Below are 20,669 nucleotides of genomic sequence, written 5' to 3' on the forward strand. Positions count from 1 at the left end.
TATGTGATGTGGCATTTTAAGCTTATAGTTCCAAAATATGTCGTCGACCCATAGCAAGTAATTCAATACCAAAACAATTGATCAATTGATCAAAAAGCACCAATTATAGAGCCTGGAACTCAAAATTAGGTGTTTGCAACAACCACGTACATACATACCCTTCAATCCAATACCAATTTGAGGAGATTTCCTTCCTTCAATCATGCAGGAATTCAAACTTTACCTTGATTCTCTATTGTGGCAAAAGTCTGAACTCCTCTCCGCGCCTTGAACTTCCTTGGTTTCTCACTTGTGCCTGTTGGCCTAGGTCTCAATGAGGTAATGGCAAAAACACATCTACAAGAAGATACGAATTATCTTACATTAGTTACTACCTCTAATAGCCCTCCTCCAATTTGGGCTCATAAAACTTATCCTTTCTGTAAGTCCATCCACCTAGCTATTGTATTCACGCCTCAAAAATTCAGGGGCCAGGGCATAACAACTTTTTTCAAGTCTTTGACAGAGACATACAATCAATAAAATTAACAAAAGAAAAGGGAGAAACATTAATATCACCCGTCATCATTAATTGTACAAATCAGCAGATTTGGAATTTTACAGTGTTATGAGCCTACACAAATGGAGAAATGGAGGAAAAAAATTACACCTTGCATCTAAAGTAAACTAAAACTTTAACTGCAGAAGTAAAATAAATAATTGGGAACTTAGTCAAGCTATTATTACACATTCTTCTATTCACCTGTTGAATTTCCGCTACACTATCACTATTAAACCTCTATATGACAAAAACTATTCTCGGCTTGAAGAACTCCACCAGAATAATGGCTAGTAGCTGTTATAGATGGTACAACCGTGACTCCTGATCTTTAAGCTTTCATGTGGCCATTTCCAAGGTGACTGTAAGTTGCTAACAAAACTTAACAAGCATATTTCAAGGCATCTTACTTTGTATCTGCCGATGGACATGTACTAGAAACTCAACGTATGACAGGCCACTCTGGATCTTGTCTTCTACCAAGTAGGAGAAGAACAACATTCCTGACAAATGAAAGCAACATAAAATAGGAAGAGCATGAGAATCCCAGGATAACCTCCAAAGAGAGGAACAACATGAATTCAAATATTCATGCCAACACATCAAGAACGCCTTTGGTCCTGGATTTGGCTAAAGTTCTTTGAACTTTCTGTGTATTTTTTTTTTTTTTTGGGTAAAACAATCATATGTTTTATAAGACAAAGATATAGTTAGCAGCTTCAAAGAAAAAAAAGCACAAAAATCAAAGTGTAGATGGTGAAAATAGGAAGAAAGGAAACTGGTATTCTGAAAAGAGGTTTTAGTGCTATACTAAGCAAATGCAACAGGCCAATCTTGGGAGAATCATGCCTCCTCTGCATGCACATGTTAGTCAGGCAAATACCACAAGACAAGCAAGTGAAAAGTTGCAAAGAAAGGCAACAGTAAGCGACTTGCAGTGGCAAAGGAAAATGGTGGAAAATGAATAAAAAAGTGTTCTTCAACGTTCTAAACATAACCTTCATTATTGGGATATCATTCTATATAAATGATGTAATGTCACTTTAATGGATTTCGACAATGGTCGTATAGTGTAAATTTACTTTCCCCTGAAATATGGAAAAAAGTAGGGATCCTACAGCGATGAATAAAATCCCCATAAAAATACCACTAGATCGAGCACCAAATGATTTCGCATCGGTCAATATCTTGGATAAGCATTTCACTGGTAATTTTGTGAATCAACTGTCACCTACTCTCTTAGATTTTAGCACATTCTCTTAGTTTTTAGCACATTCAGGGAATGTGCCTTGATCACTAATATCTATTCAAAACAAAAGACCGAATTACCAACCTGATGAGTCACCTTTCTTGCATAACCTCAAGCTGCATATTAAAGAAGCAATGAAAACATGATGAGAAACAGAAAGGTTCCATAAATCAATAGACAAAATACAAAATGCGTATTCTACACTGATGCAGAGCTTCCATGCAAGGGGGGAAAGGGCAGAGGCAGCCAGACAGAGTCGTACCGGAGATAGGAACACCTTTGGCGCCTTATCTCATTCATTACTTCATTTAGCTTCTTTGACAACGGATTGTCATACTGCTGCAGTACAAACTGAGAGCAAAAATGTTAATATTCGAAAACGTAAACAGACAGAAGCTATCTGAGTATAAACAGATAAATTAATACTCCATTCCAACTAGTGATAAGGGCACACCCAATGTGTATGCAATTTAAGAACAAACACTTTTTATATGGAAGAATTTAGTATAAAATTTTCATAAACCAAAAGATAAACTTTGATCTTTTAAAAGTTTTTTTAATAGAATTTTAACTAACTTAGTGGTTACAATGTTTGCGGGTGGTTATGGGTGAAAATTAGCTTTGGTTACATTGGTTGGCAATATGGACATCCTGTAATCAATGGTAAAGGTATACTTAAAAGTGATTGTGAGGATAAAGTTGGAAATCTAAAAAGTGACGAAAAAGTTTACACCAAACCCACTGCTCTCCCTTTATATATAGTATCGAAACATCAACTGCTTTCACTGCCCAAGAAATATAACCGATAGATGTTCTGGTGAACCTATTTCTAAAGTTCTATCAACCAAAACTTTGTAATATTAAAGTGATTGCAAGGGTAAAGTTGGAAATCTAAAAAGTGACGAAAAAATTTACACCAAACCCAATGCTCTCCCTTTATATATAGTATCGAAAACATCAACTGCTTCCACTGCCCAAGAAATATAACCGATAGATGTTCCGGTGAACCTATTTCTAAAGTTCTATCAACCAAAACTTTGTAATATCAAGCAAGCATATATGTACAGAAAAAATAAAAGAAGAGATAAGAAAAGATGGGAAGGGGGTGTAGTCTCAAAGCAAGTCAAACTACTGGCCAGAAAAAATTTAAGATGTCATTGAAAATGGTACCTGAGTAGGAACTTCATCAATGGATGAGAAGCCTAAAAGTTGTCGCATAACATCTTGATCAACGGTGGATCCAACGTAAATCAAGCAATCCTCACCATTCTCAAGAAGATAGATTCCATCGTCATTAATATGCTCACTGGAAAGTGGAATAGAAGGAGGAATCAGATCCTCTCCTGAATCCTGTCAGTTTGAGAACCAAGCAGTAATATTAGCATTAAAATAGGGATAATAAGAACACGAAGGGATATGCGGATCCATACCTTTGAGCCAAGATCATGAATAGCTATCATCCGTGGATAAACCAGAGGGATTGCCAGAAGAACAGAAAGAGGGGCAACATAATTTATCCAAAAGGATCTATCATCTACACGAGCATCAGTTCTTAACCCCACGCTTTTGATCAAAGCTGAAAAGAATGAAAAAACAAAATCACTCATCTAATCCAGATAAACACATTTTATGAGGTGTTCTCATTCAGCAAGACGGTGTTTCTTTCCTATAAACTGAATGCGAAGGTAGGTAAGGATGAGAAGAACAGCAAGAAGACAGAACGTGAAAACAAACATAGAAGTCATATCCAGAGCTCTGGCATTCTTTCTTCATCCATAAATTACAATTTTGTCTGGAATGCACTTCTGTTATTTTACAAGTCACAGCAACAGCCAAATTCATGGGTTAACACCCAAAGATTTGCTGCTTCAGATGTAAGGTTATTCAACTAGGGTTAATTAAGTGTTGCATTAGATCTTTATCCAGTTTTACATTTCCATCACCAGAAGATTTGCAAGTTGCTAAACCTGAAGTGGCATTACTTCAAAATAAATAAAAAGAATTAAAAAAAAAAAGATGCAGTACAAAACCACATATCCAAAAGCAAAACAGCTTAGGACATACCAAGCGTATACAGAGGCAATAATTTAAGTGCCTCAGGGAGAATGAGCTGTCCAGGAGATGTTACTGTGGCACAGAATTTACGGTATGAGTGCAGAATGTTGATACAAAGGTTTGTTACTTGCTCTCTTACTTGCACAAGTGGAGTAGAAGGAACTTCATTAGCCGCTGTGGACATAAAGAAACTCAGTCAGAACTAGCGCTAAAGGTATGAAAAGGAAGAAATAGAAAGCAAGAATGTGCTATGCTCTACCAAAGTCCTAAAAAAGGAAAATAGCAAGAAAGTTACTTCATTAATGACCAAACTAGGCATAAAAAAATTAGGAATGGCAAAAACCATGAGAAAAGAATGGCACATAATCTGCAATAAATCATATTACCTTGCTTCAACATACAACCAAATTGTGTATCCAAGTCTGCTGAGCGGAACAGATTGCTCAACATGTTTGTACATGGCAGAGACAAAGTCGAAATACGGATTCTTCTTTGACCATATACAGTTGTGTATAGAAGAGCAGACTGAAAGGAAAAAAAATCATTTAACAGAAAACAGCTGCTGCTTCAATTTTCTTCATTGGCAACAAAACAGCATTGGTGAAGACAGCAATAAACTTTCTTATTCTGTATGATAATTTCTAAACTTTAATTTTCAGAAAGGAAAAAATAAATTCTAATGATCAGGAATATATATATATATATTTGCTTTTTCAAGATGATGTAGTTTTATGAAAACAAAGTGCTCCTAGAATAAATGTCTTCAGTCCCAGTACCTGAAAAGCACATTCAGAGCCATCCTGCAATTTGTCATCATGTTTTAAAGTTACCATGATTGTTTTGTCACAATCAATCTGCACCAAAAAAAACTCACTCAGGAAGGGAGCCGATCACTCTATTATTCTACCACAATAGCCTAAATCTAATCCAAGCACAGATTCAGACGCAATAAGTAAAGGAAAAATTAGATGAAATACTTCTGCTGTAGTATAATACACCAAGGCACATCTACACAAGTTTCATGAAGCAGCGTAATAAAAACCAGAGACATGAAAATGGTCAGTTTAAAGCCCTACCCAATAAACCTATCTATAACACAGATTATGCTAGTCTGGATTATAGCAGTGAATACATGACTACAATGGGCTTCATCTCGTTTTGCTTCATCCTTTTCACAATCATTCAAAGAGGAGGGTTTTGGAAACACAATTTGTTTGGATAGGAGTTTATTTGGATGATTTATTTGAGATAATTACTATAACACTTTTTGTGATGTGATGTATGTGAGAAGGTGATTGAAATTTGTGAAGTAAATTTTTTTATTTCAAATCTTCCTAATCCAAACACACCCACTGTTTAAAAATAGCCTTTGTTGGTTTGATTTTATAAGAAAGAGAAATGGCTATTAGCAAATATCAAGCAAACAAGAAAACCTGGCCACTTAACCCTCATGAAATTCAAAAACAGTGTCCAACAAAATCATCATTGAAACTAAACGTAGTTCTGGCAATTGAGTGAAAACCCAGAAAATATAAATCAGCCATTACAAGAATGAGACCCAAGATAATATCGTTCTGAAGGGTTTTCACTCATTAGACCAAAATAATATGTGATTCTGAACAGATTTTACTCATTATCATTCTAACTTCTCTTCTGAGCTACGTGAAAAAAAAATGACCTGTAAACTTGGTGAACAGTTCAAAATTTTCACTTAATAAAACCTCAAAGCAGGTCAGTCCACTACTACTACATTATTCATAGCAAAAGAAAATAGCATCTCTTACCATATCCAAACACATAACATATAAATATTTTAAAAAGAAATAAAAAATAAAAACACGTTTCTAGCCTTCAGGGTGCCAGGAACTACATACTAAACTGATTCCAATGACCAAAAAGGAATCAAAAACTGCATTTGCCATACATCACAGACTTATAACTTTGAATTTCAGAAATTTCCATCAGTAAGCTAATGCACCAGGGTTATACCATTTACTATATCTAGAGGAGATACTACTAAAGAAAATCTATCAAGATAAATATAAAACAATTAAAATAGGAAAACCACCATCAGGTATTAATTGACAAAAAGATTAAACCACTCTTAAATCAAATACCATTATATATCAAGCAGTTGACCAAAATACTCAAACCAAAGAAGTCTAAACTTGAGCATTAGCAGCCTAGTACAAAGTCGCTAAATCTTATTGATAAATCACCATTCATACATGCGAAAAAGTGTTACGCTACTCATAGACGAAGCAACAGTCATTAATACCCAGCACCATCAAACAGAATACAGTTGTGACACACACGCGCACACAGAGAGAAAGAAGAGTGGAGAGGAAACATACCGCAGGTAGATCAACATCTGTAGGAATATGTTTACAGAAATTTCCAGAATAATCCTGGACTTGGAGACCCTGTCAAACACAATGAAATTCAATAATAAGATAATATCCTTTTGTCAAGCACTGGTCACAAGTGACTCTGTCAAAGACTCCTGACGAATAGGAGAATTTAAGATGCAAAACGATCCCATTACATAAATGTAACTCACCAGGCTGCATCTAACACGCATTACAGCCTCAAAGCCTTGTGGCCTTGTAATATTCCACCGGAGATCGTTTGCAAGCTTAGCCGGATCAGAAAGTGCAGAAAATGGGTAATAATAGTACACCTAAAGAAGGGTGCAATATTTCAAGTCAAAACCCCAAGGACCACATACAAAAGGCACAAAAAAGTATGCAGCTAGGTAGAGAGGAAGACAGACATGAAAAGCATTAAACACACACATACAAACACAAGGCAGAAAAGAGCATGATTTTCCATTTACCTGTCCTCCTGTAGTTCTTGGGATAACTGATATAGAAGCAATGTCCATGTATGATTGAGTTGTAATAAATAAATCAACAGAGACCTGACAATATTTGTGACATGATGGAATAAAATTGATAAACTATAGATTCATCAAATTACAGACAGAAATTTGTGTAATTGTGTGCATATATATAATTGCGACAAATTTTTCAGAATTTGAAGGGGACAGAGTGGCACGGGAAAAAGGTAAACATACTTGGTACTCAGCAAATTCAATAGCCATGGTTTTCAGAGTTTTATCTACAGGCTGGAGCAACTTGTGAGTCTCCTGAGATCAAGCAAGAAACTTAGATCTTACAAGCACAAGAATTCTAGTGTTGAGCACTCGTGCTTCACCATGAAAGGCGTACCATCAGAATATAAAAAGAAAAAACAGACTTTAAAAAAGTGCTGACTTAAGTAGCAAATTTAAGAAAAATCAAAACCAGAAAGCAGAAGTCATACAAGCTGTAGCCATACACATTTTGTCTCATACCAAACGACATATGGTATGGTAATAAGCATCATACTCAATGAAAATTCAACCTGAGATGGGAGAAAATAATTAACCTAATACAGAAACCTAGATCGGAAGACGGTCAGAGCTCAAAAAAAATCTACAGGATTACAACTTGTTAGTACTTAACTTGCTCATGTCATTGACAAGAATGCACAACAGACAACAATTGGCAATAGATTTAGCACTTTGAGGGACATAAATTACAATTAATAGGACAACAAACAAAGAATTATTCCAAGAGCTAATCAGTAGATACTTGTTTTCTTTTACACCAGGCTCATCAGTGGAAAAATACTTTAGTCAAACCCATCCAAGAGTCTACTGACTGTCAAAACTGATGAAGGTCTCGATTCTGCATTACAGGAGTCATTTGAACATTTAACAGTTCCTGGCCATGTTCCTTGTGACTCCATCCAAGTTGAAGAATCAAATTATAGCCGAGACCTAGCATTATGGTATACATGCTGATATATGAAAAGATCAATGAAGTATAAGATGCCATTGCCTAGGAAATTATTAAGGGTAACTGTCACAAGACAGTTTGCATTTCCTTCTTTAGAGGGAAAAAAAAGAAAAAAAAAATGAAGAAGAGGAAACCCCAAATGGATCTGAAGACATCTCCCAAGTAGCCAAATGGTTCTGACAGTTTACTTTTGGGTCAGGCTCCTGGCAGCATTAGGTTATCATTTGCAAGTATGAGCCACTAGCAGCAGAAAAAAGTGAATGGTAGATTTTTGGATTGCATTGTTCTTGAAGCTATTTGATCTTCTTAGTTCTACATCTTCTTCTCAGTACCTAAATTTGTTCGTGAACCAAAATATATAACCCCCCCCCCCCCCAAAAAAACAAAAAAACCCACAAAAATGGGGAAAAATGACCAAGCCTAAATCTGCATGAACGCTTCCATTTAAGAAACAGATAAGTGGAATTGAAGCAGGCCTCCATTATTTCAAAAAATAAGAACCAACATCGAAAAGGAGCATGCCTCCATTATTTTAAAAGGGTAGAGGAATAAGAACATCGCTATGGAAATCAAGCTGTATTTTTCTCTTAACGCAAAATTTAGAAGTCCTTGCATTCACAAACTCTCTGAACTCGGAATAAGAAGGGGTGCAACAAAGAACTTGCATCAGATAGATTTATGGTGAAAGTAACCAGAGGTGCAAGAATACCTTCTCCCCTGCTGATATATTAGTCCTTCCTTCTGCCTCTCTAGCTGAAAGGGCTCCAATGCCAACAGATGGCAAAACTGTAACGTGAACAGGTAATCATTCAAAAAAGATGCAGAAATTACCCAGCCAGATAGCATAATTATATACAATCATCAAGATCATGCAAAAACATTGTATAGTACAAATCAGAAGACAAGGCTGATGAACTACTTTATGAATCTAGTAATGCCTAACATAGAAAACTGGTAAACATCTTCTTTAAAGTTTTAAGATGTGTATTTCACATAGATATACTGGTTTCAAACTTAAGACAAAGCATAACAAAAATGTACATCAAATCTAAAGCTTATCCCAAAACATGCATAACCATAAATATTCAAATCAAAACCTTAATCTGTGCTTATGCAACAGGTTTATGAGCTTGCCTGATTGAAATACAAGAAGTTTGCCTCCAGTACTCTTGATTGCCAAAAATGCTGCCTGATAAAAAGACAAACACCAGAACAAATGTCTGACTTATAATTTTATTAATCAATGCATACATATGCATCTCTAATGCATAAGAAAGGTCTGAAAAACAGAAATGAAATCAATGCATAAATAGTTCAGGATGCGTAATGTAGACACACTATTCCATACTAATTAGAATTGTTTTTCCTTTTTCAGCCATTTTCACCATACTGAGCTCTCACCAAAAAGATGATAAGTTCCAGATGATTATACCTAGGAAATCCGTATTACTCAACGAAACCATTTTAAAGAAAAAAGTGAGCTTTCAGAAGTTATTGGTATATAAGCATTATCTAGCTAAATATTTAATAATCAAAATAATCAAATACCTTGACTGCAGCACCAAAAGCGGAATCAGAAGTTCTATTATTCTGAAACATTGTCGGGATACTCTCCAGTAACAGCTCAAGATGTTGACGACACTGTTGAACAGCTAAAACAACCCAATTAGTAGCACTTAAACATAATTCCACATCAAAAAAATTGCCTTCCATTGAAGTCATATTAGGTTGGAAAATAACTTTTTTGGAAATGCAACAGTTTCTACTGAATAAAACTCAAGAGCAAAGAATTGTAGGGATGACCTCAGAGAGTTGAACAACAACATCACTCTCAAGAGGAGTATATACATCTTGCACATCAGGGACTATGAGCATCAATGGCTGCAAAGAAGTAAGTTCAGTCAATAGTAAGAATTCCATTCAAAGCACATTCAATTTCAGATTGTATCCAGGAGATACATCCGCTGAATAGGGAATTACGAGGCAGCATATTAGATTGTCTAACTTTCATCAAGTGAATTACTCAACAAATATCTTGGAGACATCAACAACTTCCACTTAAGGTTCTTGGTTACACTTTTTTAGCTTACCAGACGTCAATTTGTACCCATCCACTCCAAAATTCAAAAAACAACACATTTCTAAAAATTTGTTCCTATCACACATATAGAAAAATGCATTTTGTTCTCAATTGCAGGATAGCATACAAGTTTGCAATCCTATGTGGTCGAAAAAAAAATGAAGGTACAAGAGCTGTTGAATTGAGTAGTAACCTGCTGTAATGCACGTTTTAGATTGTAGAAGTGGATGGTAGAATCAAATGTAGCGATTCCCACCATTGTACGAGGTCCCTCCTGCACCATTTAATTTTCATGTTACAATTGCAAAGTATCTCGATGTCTATTACAACTTATACAGGTAAGCAAAAACTAAAGAAATAAAACAACAAAAATACAATTTACTTGTTTCTTGTGCAATCTTCTTTTCTTATCTGTTAATCCAAGAGACGGTGAAACTTTACTTTGTGGCCCATGGTAGGAAGAGCAATATACAGCACAAACAGCTTATTTTATATATTTATGTGCTTATAAAAGCCAAAATAAATAAAAGAATAAACTGCTTTAATTCTCCACATGGGCAAAAAGCATCATGCACAGACTTTTCCCTTAATATCTACATAGGAAACACATTACTGTCATAACGTATCACATCCTTTTATCTAGTACATTTGATATTACCAATTAAATCAAGTTAGGTCGCCATAACATTATGAAGAAGAAAAACTCACAGGAAGATCAGCAATAACTTGGCTAATTGCACTACAAGCTGCTTCAGTGGCACCAGTCTGTATTGAGTTCATTGATACATCAATGAGAAAGAAATATACAGCAGGCATTGGATCCCTCACCTGGAGTACGAAAAATATATAGTTCTTAATATTTTTTATATGGGCCAAAAGAGCAAATAAAATGAAATTCTTGGTTCACTGAGTAAAGCAATTAAACTTGCGACAATCTCATCCAATCATTTCAGAAGCAAAACACAAAAAATGATAACAAATTATTTGTATCCACCAAATGTAATTCATATGCGAAAGCTACAACTATCATCAGAGATTATGCTTTTAAAACAAGACCAATTACGTGATAAGACAGGGTAGATGTGTGTTCTCCTCCTAATGTCTCTTGAACAAGCATTAGAAAGTACATGTTAGACTAGGACTCTCCATGTTTAAAAAAGATGTATAAGGTAAACCATTAGCAACTTCCAATGTCACTAGCAATTCAGACGTCAGAGAAAGACCAAGGAGTCAATCACATGTAGGTATGGACTTTATGGATCTTAAGAACAGTAAATAGGAACTCATTAGGAAAATATAGAGGCAATGCAAGTACAGGTCATTGACAAAGGGCCCAAAGACCATATCCTAGTCCCAAGGAAATTAAATTTAATCTCAAGTCAATGAATATTGAATATGAACGGAAGTAAGTGAGGAACAGTTACTAACAGTAAATTCCTTAGTTGCAACAAATTCAACTGTTCCTCTGCAAAGCTCAGGTCTTTCATCAGCATCTCTACGCCTACCATCAGGACCTAAATTGCATTGATATTCACGAGGAGTCTCATTTGTAGCTCCTGCAAAAAGTTCAGAGGATCATAAACTCAGCAGACCATACTAATGTTGATGTGTAATACATGCATGTAGTACAGAACGTGAAAATCACTAGAAACATGAGGAAACAACCAAATATCAGACATTACTTGAAAACTCCCCAAAACAGAAAAGAGGATATATCCAAATCATACCATTTCAAAGATAATTACAGCATTAAGCGGTTAGCAATAATTCTGAGAGTATGGTCTGATTCAAAGGAAAGGGAGGAGACCAACAAACAACTCCAGCCATGACGAGAGCTTCACAAATTATGTCCTATTTGGATAAGGTCAAAGGCAATGGTACTTTTGTTGGGGATTTAAAAAATAGGTGATATAAAAAATACTCCAGCCATGACTAGAGCTTCTTGTTTACTTTCTTTCATGGAGCAGGTTGACGGCAATGAAAGTTTTGTTGGGGAATTGTAAGGAAGAAAATTAATTACAAGGAGAATATGTGGTGGTGTAGAAAATAGTTGGCATGGCCAAAAACATAAGTTTGGGGGAATAGAATATTTGGAGACTAATAGACCAATTTTTTCATTTTTCTCTTCACAGATCCTCCTAGCCAATCAATTTGGCAAGGAAGATACAAGCTACACAAAAGGATTGATAATCTTCCACTTAATGTTGAAATTCATCGTGAGTTCCTCGTCAAACAAAGGGCACATACTATCCCCTGTCAATGCACACCCTAACAATCCTTCCCTCCCACTTTCCACAACAGTCATATTTTAGTGAAAGCAACAACTTTCACATCACACCATGATGAAGTACTTTCTGATATAATCTGAACTGTACTTGGAGCAACCAGCTAAATTAGGCACAAAATAATAGGTTGTGAAGAGAAACAGTTACGTGGCAACAAAAACCACATGATCATCAATAAAACAAGGAGTATGTACTCACCACACAAATTGCAGATGTAACGCCTTCCCTGATCTATAAATTTCATGAAAGGATTAATGTAAGCTTTGCAATGAGAACAACGAACAGGACCAGCTTCGCCAAAATCAACAATCTAAGTGGAGCAATAATGAACATGACAAAGGATTAGACTGCAATATTTGTAAACTAGGTTCATCAAAGGAAAGGAACATACTTTAACCTCTTAAGCCACATAAAATTTGAAGTACAGAAATGTTAATTAATAAGCCATTCCAAAGCGCAATCGAGCCTAGAAAAGATTTTGATAATAACACCAGTTATTGAAAAGGCTGTCTCTACTCTATTAGAGAAATATTCCCAATCTTCCAACATAAGTGAACAGAAATACACCTTTTTCTGATGTACCCTTGCTTGATTTTCTTTCCATTGATAAAACTGCCAAGATTCTAGTGCATGGCAGAAATAACATGAGCATCAAATCATGTTCATTTCTAGCAAAGATAATACAAACCATGCACTTTATTTTATCACCTAAATGTTCTTCAATATACAGACAAACAATAAACCTAAATGACTAGACCATGAAAAGAGGCAAGCCACATATCAATACAGAAGAGACTTGGAGGGATAATCAAATAATCTGAACTGTATTGAAGTGCTTAAAAAATGAACCCCTTATAAATGAGGAACCAAAGCATAGAACAGAACTGAATGGACTAGCTTTACTTTTTGTTGCAGGAGTCCCAAATCAGAACATTTTCAATATTTTCTGTTCATCTTACATTGATACCAGAAATTGTTAAAATGCGCACAAATTCTTTGCTTTCCCAAATTCTGGGGTTCAGCTATTTGGGGTATTTGCTCATGGATAAGATTGTATAGAGTTTTAAATCTATTTGCAGCACCACCTCTAACTTCAGCAATTAAAAATGTGAAACACTTATTGGTGCATAAAAATGTCCACCTTTTTCAAGAAACAAATAATCCAGAGTTAAAAAAAAGCATTTTGGTGCATAAATTTGAAATCCGAATTATTGTCAATAATTTGTTATTTATAGCAGGTAATTGGAAAATGCAAAACATGTAGTCCTGACCAGCGGAAGACAGCACTTGTCTTTCTACAATCAGCAGAAGTAGGGAGTACTGCAAAGGAAAAAGCCAATCAGAATACCTGGATCGGCTCCTCAGAAGGATGAGGGAGGGCCATGGGCTGCACCAGCAAAGCCATCTGCATTGCAGATGTATTCAAAAGGTCAACAGTACAAGGGACCTGTCAAAACAGAATAAAAGCTCAATACCTTCAAAATTTGTAATTAGTCAGACAAATACAAATGCAATGCTGGTAGGAAAACATCAAGCTAACACTGTGTGGGTGCATCAAAATGTAGACAACAATAGTATTGCAAAATCTATGGGATGACAAACCTGGTTAATAGTACACCTCATGTAGCGGGGACTGCAATTGCCAGTGTCCCGAACAATGTAGTCACTTGTTGCAGGCTTCCAGAGAAGACGAATGAGAACCAATCAGATAAAACTTACACAGTAAATTATTAAATAATCTCCTAAAACTACAACCATAACTGTGAACAAGTGAAGCTATAAGTGTCCTTTGTGACGTAGCAAATAGTAACAGAAACTAACAAAGTGATCAAAACCTTGCTATAAAGAAAACATTGCCAAGCCTACATCCACTACCAACAGTACATAATTCATTTCTTTTGCAATTACTGGCTATGTAAATTACCGGGGGAGGGTTTGCTTGATTGTTTTGACGAGTTTCATGCAGAATCACTGACGAACTAGGAATTGGACGCGGAATTTGATTAGGGTCAATTTTGGATTGGCCAGATACAGCAGCGCCAGTATGAGCCATTGATTGGCCAAGAACTGAACCAGCTGGTGGTGGCATTCCATACATTCTAGGTGGTTGCACTGAACCAGGAACTGATGGAGGTGGGGCCACCTGCAGAAGTCAATGAATTTAAAAATGACTCCAAACTGCATCAAAAAACAAAACAGGGAAAAAGCAAATACGGAAAGAAGAAAAGGCATACTAGGCATCAATGAGTATAAGCAGCATAATCATCCGTCAAGCAGGTATTACCATGATATAAACAAAACTAATTGGAAATGAAATAATGGAAAGTAATTCAAGACCAATAAGTACTAAATAGAAAAAAAAAATTCTGTCATCAAGCGCAATTCTTAGTTCTCATTTCTGCTTGATTCATTTTGGACATCCCACAATAGAATACAATATGTATGTGTAGGTGTATGTGAGTCTCTCTATGTGCGCATGCATATCCACAGCAAAAGAGTAACCAAACTGCTTTAAAAGTATACTCTGCAGTTTGGCTGTAGGACGAGCTCTAGGAAGAATAGAGGATGAATAATTTCTTAGGAGGAAAGTGCATTCAAGATGAGAAAGACTGAATAGCAATCTTCATAGACCAAGCAAGGCAAGTGAAAATTAGAGTAAAACCCACTCCCCAAATGGCTAGAAAAGAAAAAAATTTAGAGAAACCAACTTTATTGCCGAAGCTCTTAGACATACATGAAAATCAAGGGAAAAGGTGCCTCAAAGGCTAGAAAAAGGGGGGGAGGGGGGAGAAGAAGAAGAAGAAGAAGAAAGTCGGACTCCATTGCCAAAATTCTTAGGGATACAGGAAAATCAAGGGGGGAAACAACTTTAAATCAATGTTGAAGCATCTACAGATTGATGGTCAGATCCCACTTCTTTAGCTCCTTTCTCATCCTGTCTCCAAACTTCTATTGCCATATGCTCTGCACTAAAGAGATTCTAGAATCAACTTTTGAGTAGAAAATCATTAAACTGTGGCATTGATGCTTCCTACCTGCCTAAAACGACCAAAAACCAAAAGCACCACTCTATTTACTGATAAGTGAAAAAGCAGTGTTTCTATCTTTTCATTTCTCCAAATGGGATTGATAAAAATGAGGTAGAAGAAAATCGCCATGGAGTTAGACAACTACCATGATATGATAAATGCTTATAATCTCAGAATGGCCCAGAAAAGAAAACAGAAGAAAGTACAAGTAGCACAGCCTAGAGACTATAGTACAGCTCCTGTTTCTCAAGTTGAGTATCAACACAAATTTAGGAGACCACTTCTGTTAGCTGGAGGGTTTTGTAATCTCTCTTTATGTTTGTCAAAACCCCATACTATTTGGGGTCAATAGACAGTAGACGGAATAATGCTCCCATCTTGATATCTTTCCAATCTAAGAGTCATCAGACGTCACTCAGACAGAAATTTTTTCCCACTTCATTGGAAACATCCCAACAAATACAACTTCAGACATTTTTGGATAAGCACAAAGTTATAGGTCACTGTAACTCAATGATTATAGAAATCAAGAAAAGGTACATAATTGTCGACCATGTCATTCAAATAGAAGGGAAAAAGATAAGAAAGTGGACATTAATTACTTGAAATTTTCCAATGAAATCTGACAAATTTTGTCAAACAACAAATAGAAGGAATTTGTTGCCTATGAGAGAGTTAATCAGAATAATTTTTCCGCAAACTAAATGCCTATAATTATAGTAAGTTGGTTTTGTCCATTCACTAAACTCTACCTCAAGCTCTACTTGGATCCTAGATCTAATAAAAGTAGAATTTGGTACAAATCAATTTCCCATAGTTTGCAAAACCAAGTTCAACAACCCAGAAATTCCAAAATAGAGATCAAGTATTGAGAAATTTGGGGTCCGTAAATTCCGTTAAACTACTCATGTTTATTTAAACCAGCCAAAGAAAAAAGAAGAAGAACGATAACGAAGTCAATAATAACTAAAAGGATCAAATATCACAGTACTTGTGGTAACAAAATCATCAAAACCAGCAAAAAACACATGCAAATCCCCAAAACCTTCTCTTCCTTGCTTCACTTATCACAAAAATCGTAAAACAATGACAAGGAACAAATTTGTTTTCAGGATTCTGAAAATAACTTTAATAACTTTAACCAAATAAAAAACATTGGCCTCGAGATATCCTGTAGATTTCAAACAACATCAAATGTAACATTGCAACTCTTCATCACTAAAACTATTGAAAACAACCACTTTTGAACAACAGAAATAAAATCGCTAAACTTCTTTTGAGGTTCCTACTTTCAGTTTTCTACAACCAAATATCTAGTTTCAATCCCCATTCCTGCATATCCAGTCAGCAACTAACTTAGGTCTGGAATTCACTGAATCAGATGAAAATGAAGGTTTACTTATCTATCCTAAAAAGTGTTTGATGTGCATAAAAAAAGGTTGGATCATCGCTATAGCTTCTGGTAGCAAACAAATTCAGCAAAGCTTTGGAAGAGATATCTATCTCTCAAACTATTGAAGTAACATTCCAACAATGCCAATAGAACCTAAATGCTATCAAATTGGTCATGGAATTTGCAAACACAAACTAAAAACCAAATTTATGATCATTTTTCTCATGCAGAGAAGCACTAACGCATGCCTTTCATCTATTACAATGAGGAGAATTGTTATACCATCCAAGATATGACAATGATAGCATAATGAAGTAAGCCAGGTATACTTGAGTCAAATCAATAGAGACCCCCTAGATTAAACCTCTAAAGATGGATACTATTGTTAACTCTCCAAATTTCTTGTATGCAATAACTAGTTGATGTTTCTCTTTGATCAAGGTTCTACATAGAAGGGAAATTATATCAGAAACAACAGTACATGGCAATTGAGATGGATATCCAATCTATCTCTAAACATACAGGTAGGACATGAAAGCAAAATCTTCCAAGATAGAAAGCTAATTTTGCATGTCTTATGGAAAGTTGTTTTGATTCCTTTAATGACACAACACTGCACATACTAATCAATTCTAAAATTTAGTGGACAAATATTTTCTGTGGGCAGCACAGCTTCAGAGTGAAAGTACAGACGATTCATGTACTTAAGACATATCAGCATGTAAGCTTCAACCGAGGAAGATGTGAATTTCTGAAACTAATAATATCAATAGATTCCATGTACTAGAGGGACATAATAGACTCTTATTTTTATTCTTTTTATTTATTTTTTCAGCATAGAAACTTGAATTACTCCGACTCAGATCAGAGCCCAACAGCAATACTACACATAAAGTAGGAGAACCACTATAGTGCCTTGCTTAATTTGGCATTTCTAATTCTAACACCTTCAGCCATTATTATAGGAAAGATTTGACTGAGTTTCTTGTAACACGTTGCTAGTCATAGTAAATAAATTTTAAGGAATCCTATTTTGAACATGGGAAAGTACTTAATTTGATGTATTTGATCTAAAGTATTTAGATCTTTCGGCACTATTATCAGAAAAGAAAACACTAGTAACTTTGTCATAGTGGGAATGCTATGATTGACAGGATAGAATGTGCCAGGCTGGATAATCATGCGCAGATATCATGGTCTCTTACTTCCTAAATCTTTTAAACATAACAATAGTGTTTTCTATAATTCTCAATCAACATAAGAGAAGGCACAATTAATAGTTCCAACTCTGTGGGCTTTAAATGTTATCCCACATTAAACTTCCAGAGAAGTTCAATAACTGGTTACAATAGAACCCATGCATTATTCAAAGTAATAACAAAAAGAAAAATAAAATCCTCATTTCCAAAACAGCAGAACATGTAAAAACAACAAGTACTTAATATAGAATTTGGTAAAATTACCTGCCCATGTTGCATCTGCCATCCATGCATGGCCGAGCCAGAAGGCGGTGGCATCACTTGACCTTGTTGCGCAAATGGTGAGGAACCTGAAGGAGGTGGGACGCTTGGTTGTTCTGACAGAAATGGAGGGGCTGGTTGTGCCATACCACCTGATGCAGTAGCAGGCGGACTTCCAAACGGTGAACTCATGCTTGGAGGCTGCAGAGCAGAGGAATACATTGTTTGCGGTGGACCTGCCATTGGAAATCGAGGTGCAGTACTAGCAGGTGGTGCACGAGGTCCAGCCTGCACTGGTCCAGACCCAAATGCAGGTGGTCCATTGCTCATCAGGCCAGCAGTGCTCGAGGGAGGAAAAGTAGGACCTGATGTTAGGGGCCCAGGAAGGGGGCCCTGGCCTGGAGGTGGAGGAACAGTTGAGCCAGCAATTGGAGGAACATAGCCAGGAGGTGGAGGCCTCGAAGCAAAAGGCGGAGGAGGCTGACTCATAGGAGGAGGACCGGTGGGTCTATTAAGACCAACATTTGAAGGCAATGTAGATTGTGGGGGCCCACTAGCAGGCGGTTGACCTCTTGGAAGGACACCGGCAGGGGGTGGACCAGGACGGGATACTGGTGGCCCCCCTGCAAAAGGTGGGGGCTGTTGGCCAAATGGAGCAGGATGTCTTGGGGCATTAGCATTCATACCTGCAGTGCTAGGGGGTTGGTTCGGCCTATTGATTTGCAAATTCTGCATATTATCAGCCAAATAATTAGGGTTGTAATTTGGTGGCACATTCCCTGGCCTAGGCCCCCCTGGAGATGCCATTGTATTTTACACCAACTCAAAGCAATGATCCAAAACCCTACGGCCTTCAATCACCTCCACCTGTGAATTCTCCACAAACCCAACTCCCTGCAAATACAAACAATTCCATTCCAATCCTTAAAAAAGTTACTATTTTCATCAAAGTACACCCAACCTCAATTTCCCACATGTATTCCCCATTTCCTACTTATTCAAAAGCATGCTCATCATCGTAAACCCTACAGATAAGACACACTTTCCACTTTGGAAACAAAAAGGAGGTATCTTGGAGAGCTCCCGGAGGCAACCCAAATGCTTTGATCGAAACAGCAGCGGTAACCATTTTCAATTTTAAAATCAAGCCAAAGCAAAATTAACAGAATTGAAATGGCAAAGGTTTTGGATCAACAAATCCAAAAGATTTACAACACGAAATTCGCAGAGACAGCCCCCAATCTAAATCCATTCCACCTATACCCGAACAATAAAGACTTAATCTTTATTCAAAAATCCTCAAAATTCACAAACAAAACTGAGCCCTAATAAATCATCCATTAAGTATACACAATCCACAAAATCTACCTAAAGAGCATTATTAACTAGAGAGAGAACAGAAATACTTGCATAATTAACATTCCTGCAAAAGGAAACCTCGAATTACCTGCGATTTTGCTGGTTCGAGAAAGCTATATGGAGAGGGGAGTCCTTTGAGGAGTTTTTCTCGTAATCCGGCAGTGCACGGCGGTGGATCGCGGGGGTGGAGTAGGAAAGAGGAGTCTGAGAGAGAGTAGAGCCGTTGAGACTTCAATACTAACCAGTTACGGGGGTCTTAAAGGCTCGCCAATGAAATAGAAATATGGCAAGGGAGTTACCAGTGTTTGCTTTTTAATATTTTATTATTTTTTGGTGCATTGCTATTGGCTGAAATTTAGCTTATGACATCATTGGCAACTACTACTAATTTTATTTGTTTCCACTATTAGGGTGATGAAGGAGAAGTATTGAGATTTTAAAAAGGAAATTTGCCAAATTGGTCCCTTATATTTTCAGAAAAAACTTTTTTATTCCCTCATATTTAAAATCAGGTACAATAGTCCATCATATATTAAAAAAAAAAAAAAAAAAATTCATCCAAATGGTCCCAAAGCTCATTTTCATTCACTTCGCTGGCCGAAAAAAGCATGCCTCTTTCATGTGCTCATAATTTCAATGGTAAAAATGAAAATCACTTCATTGCTACAATGACAACATGTTTGCTTCCATTGTACTTTTCAATAGGTAAATTTCTTAGATATCTTTTCTTGCTCTTCTTCTACTATTTGCAGGTAATCACGCTGAAATTTTTCTTCTTTAATTGGGGCTTGGTGGCTTACAAATAGGGTTTTGGTAGTTGAAAATACGGGAGGAAGGGGTAAGAAAGGGTTTGGTGGCTTACATTTTCTTCTTTTTTTTAAAAAAAAAAAAAAGAAGAGGAAACAAAGTATATTTTCATTTTTGCTCTCGAAATTATGGGCGTGTGAGAGAGTGTGCACTTTTTGCTAGGAGAAGTGAGTGAAAATGAACTTTGGGACCAATTAGGCGGACTTTTTTACATGTAAGGGACCAATTTGACAAATTTTCCATTTTAAAACAAGGTTCTATTTAATTATTATTTATTTTCCAAAACTAGGCTCTAAACCATAACACAATTTAAATAATCAATTGAAATAGCAAAGTATTTTGCTATATGTGTTGAGTAAAGTTTTTGTGAGAACCCTGAAAAATGGATATATAAACTAGTGCATATTTTATTTGCATTTCTTTTATTTCTTAATAATTTCGAGCATTACTTTTACTTGTTTGCAATTAAGTATGTAAAAATAGGTTTACGTGAAAAATAATATAATTTTCTAGTTTATGATATTTCTTGGTCTTAATAGACTAAATTAATATCTTTAGGGTGAGATTTATTT

At 36.1% G+C, this 20,669-nt stretch overlaps 1 protein-coding gene across 3 annotated transcripts; it reads right to left on the reverse strand.

Annotated features, from left to right (window-relative positions):
• Window positions 1-524: 524 nt before the first annotated feature.
• On the reverse strand, window positions 525-19,578 carry LOC113711505 (protein transport protein SEC24 C). 3 transcript variants are annotated; one of them, XM_072066808.1, is made up of 25 exons: window positions 19,379-19,578; window positions 17,935-18,825; window positions 13,974-14,192; window positions 13,652-13,726; window positions 13,398-13,496; window positions 12,248-12,359; window positions 11,193-11,320; window positions 10,473-10,592; window positions 9,958-10,038; window positions 9,488-9,565; window positions 9,233-9,325; window positions 8,819-8,873; window positions 8,394-8,470; window positions 6,919-6,987; window positions 6,679-6,762; window positions 6,403-6,522; window positions 6,197-6,265; window positions 4,619-4,696; window positions 4,229-4,367; window positions 3,852-4,016; window positions 3,218-3,363; window positions 2,958-3,137; window positions 1,990-2,138; window positions 1,872-1,903; window positions 525-1,041 (listed from the first exon to the last, which is right to left on the reverse strand). In XM_072066808.1, the coding sequence occupies exons 2-25, from the start codon at window positions 18,736-18,738 to the stop codon at window positions 935-937; spliced, it is 3,279 nt and encodes a 1,092-aa protein (XP_071922909.1). In that variant the 5' UTR covers window positions 18,739-18,825; window positions 19,379-19,578; the 3' UTR covers window positions 525-934. The 3 variants fall into 3 exon arrangements, with proteins under 3 accessions (XP_071922909.1, XP_071922908.1, XP_071922910.1); XM_072066807.1 differs by having other exon boundaries at window positions 6,919-6,990; window positions 19,379-19,577; XM_072066809.1 differs by having other exon boundaries at window positions 2,050-2,138; window positions 6,919-6,990; window positions 19,379-19,575.
• Between the last annotated feature and the right edge of the window lie 1,091 nt (window positions 19,579-20,669).

Source organism: Coffea arabica, chromosome 10e (assembly GCF_036785885.1).
Source record: "Coffea arabica cultivar ET-39 chromosome 10e, Coffea Arabica ET-39 HiFi, whole genome shotgun sequence".
Classification (NCBI taxonomy): Eukaryota; Viridiplantae; Streptophyta; class Magnoliopsida; order Gentianales; family Rubiaceae; genus Coffea; species Coffea arabica.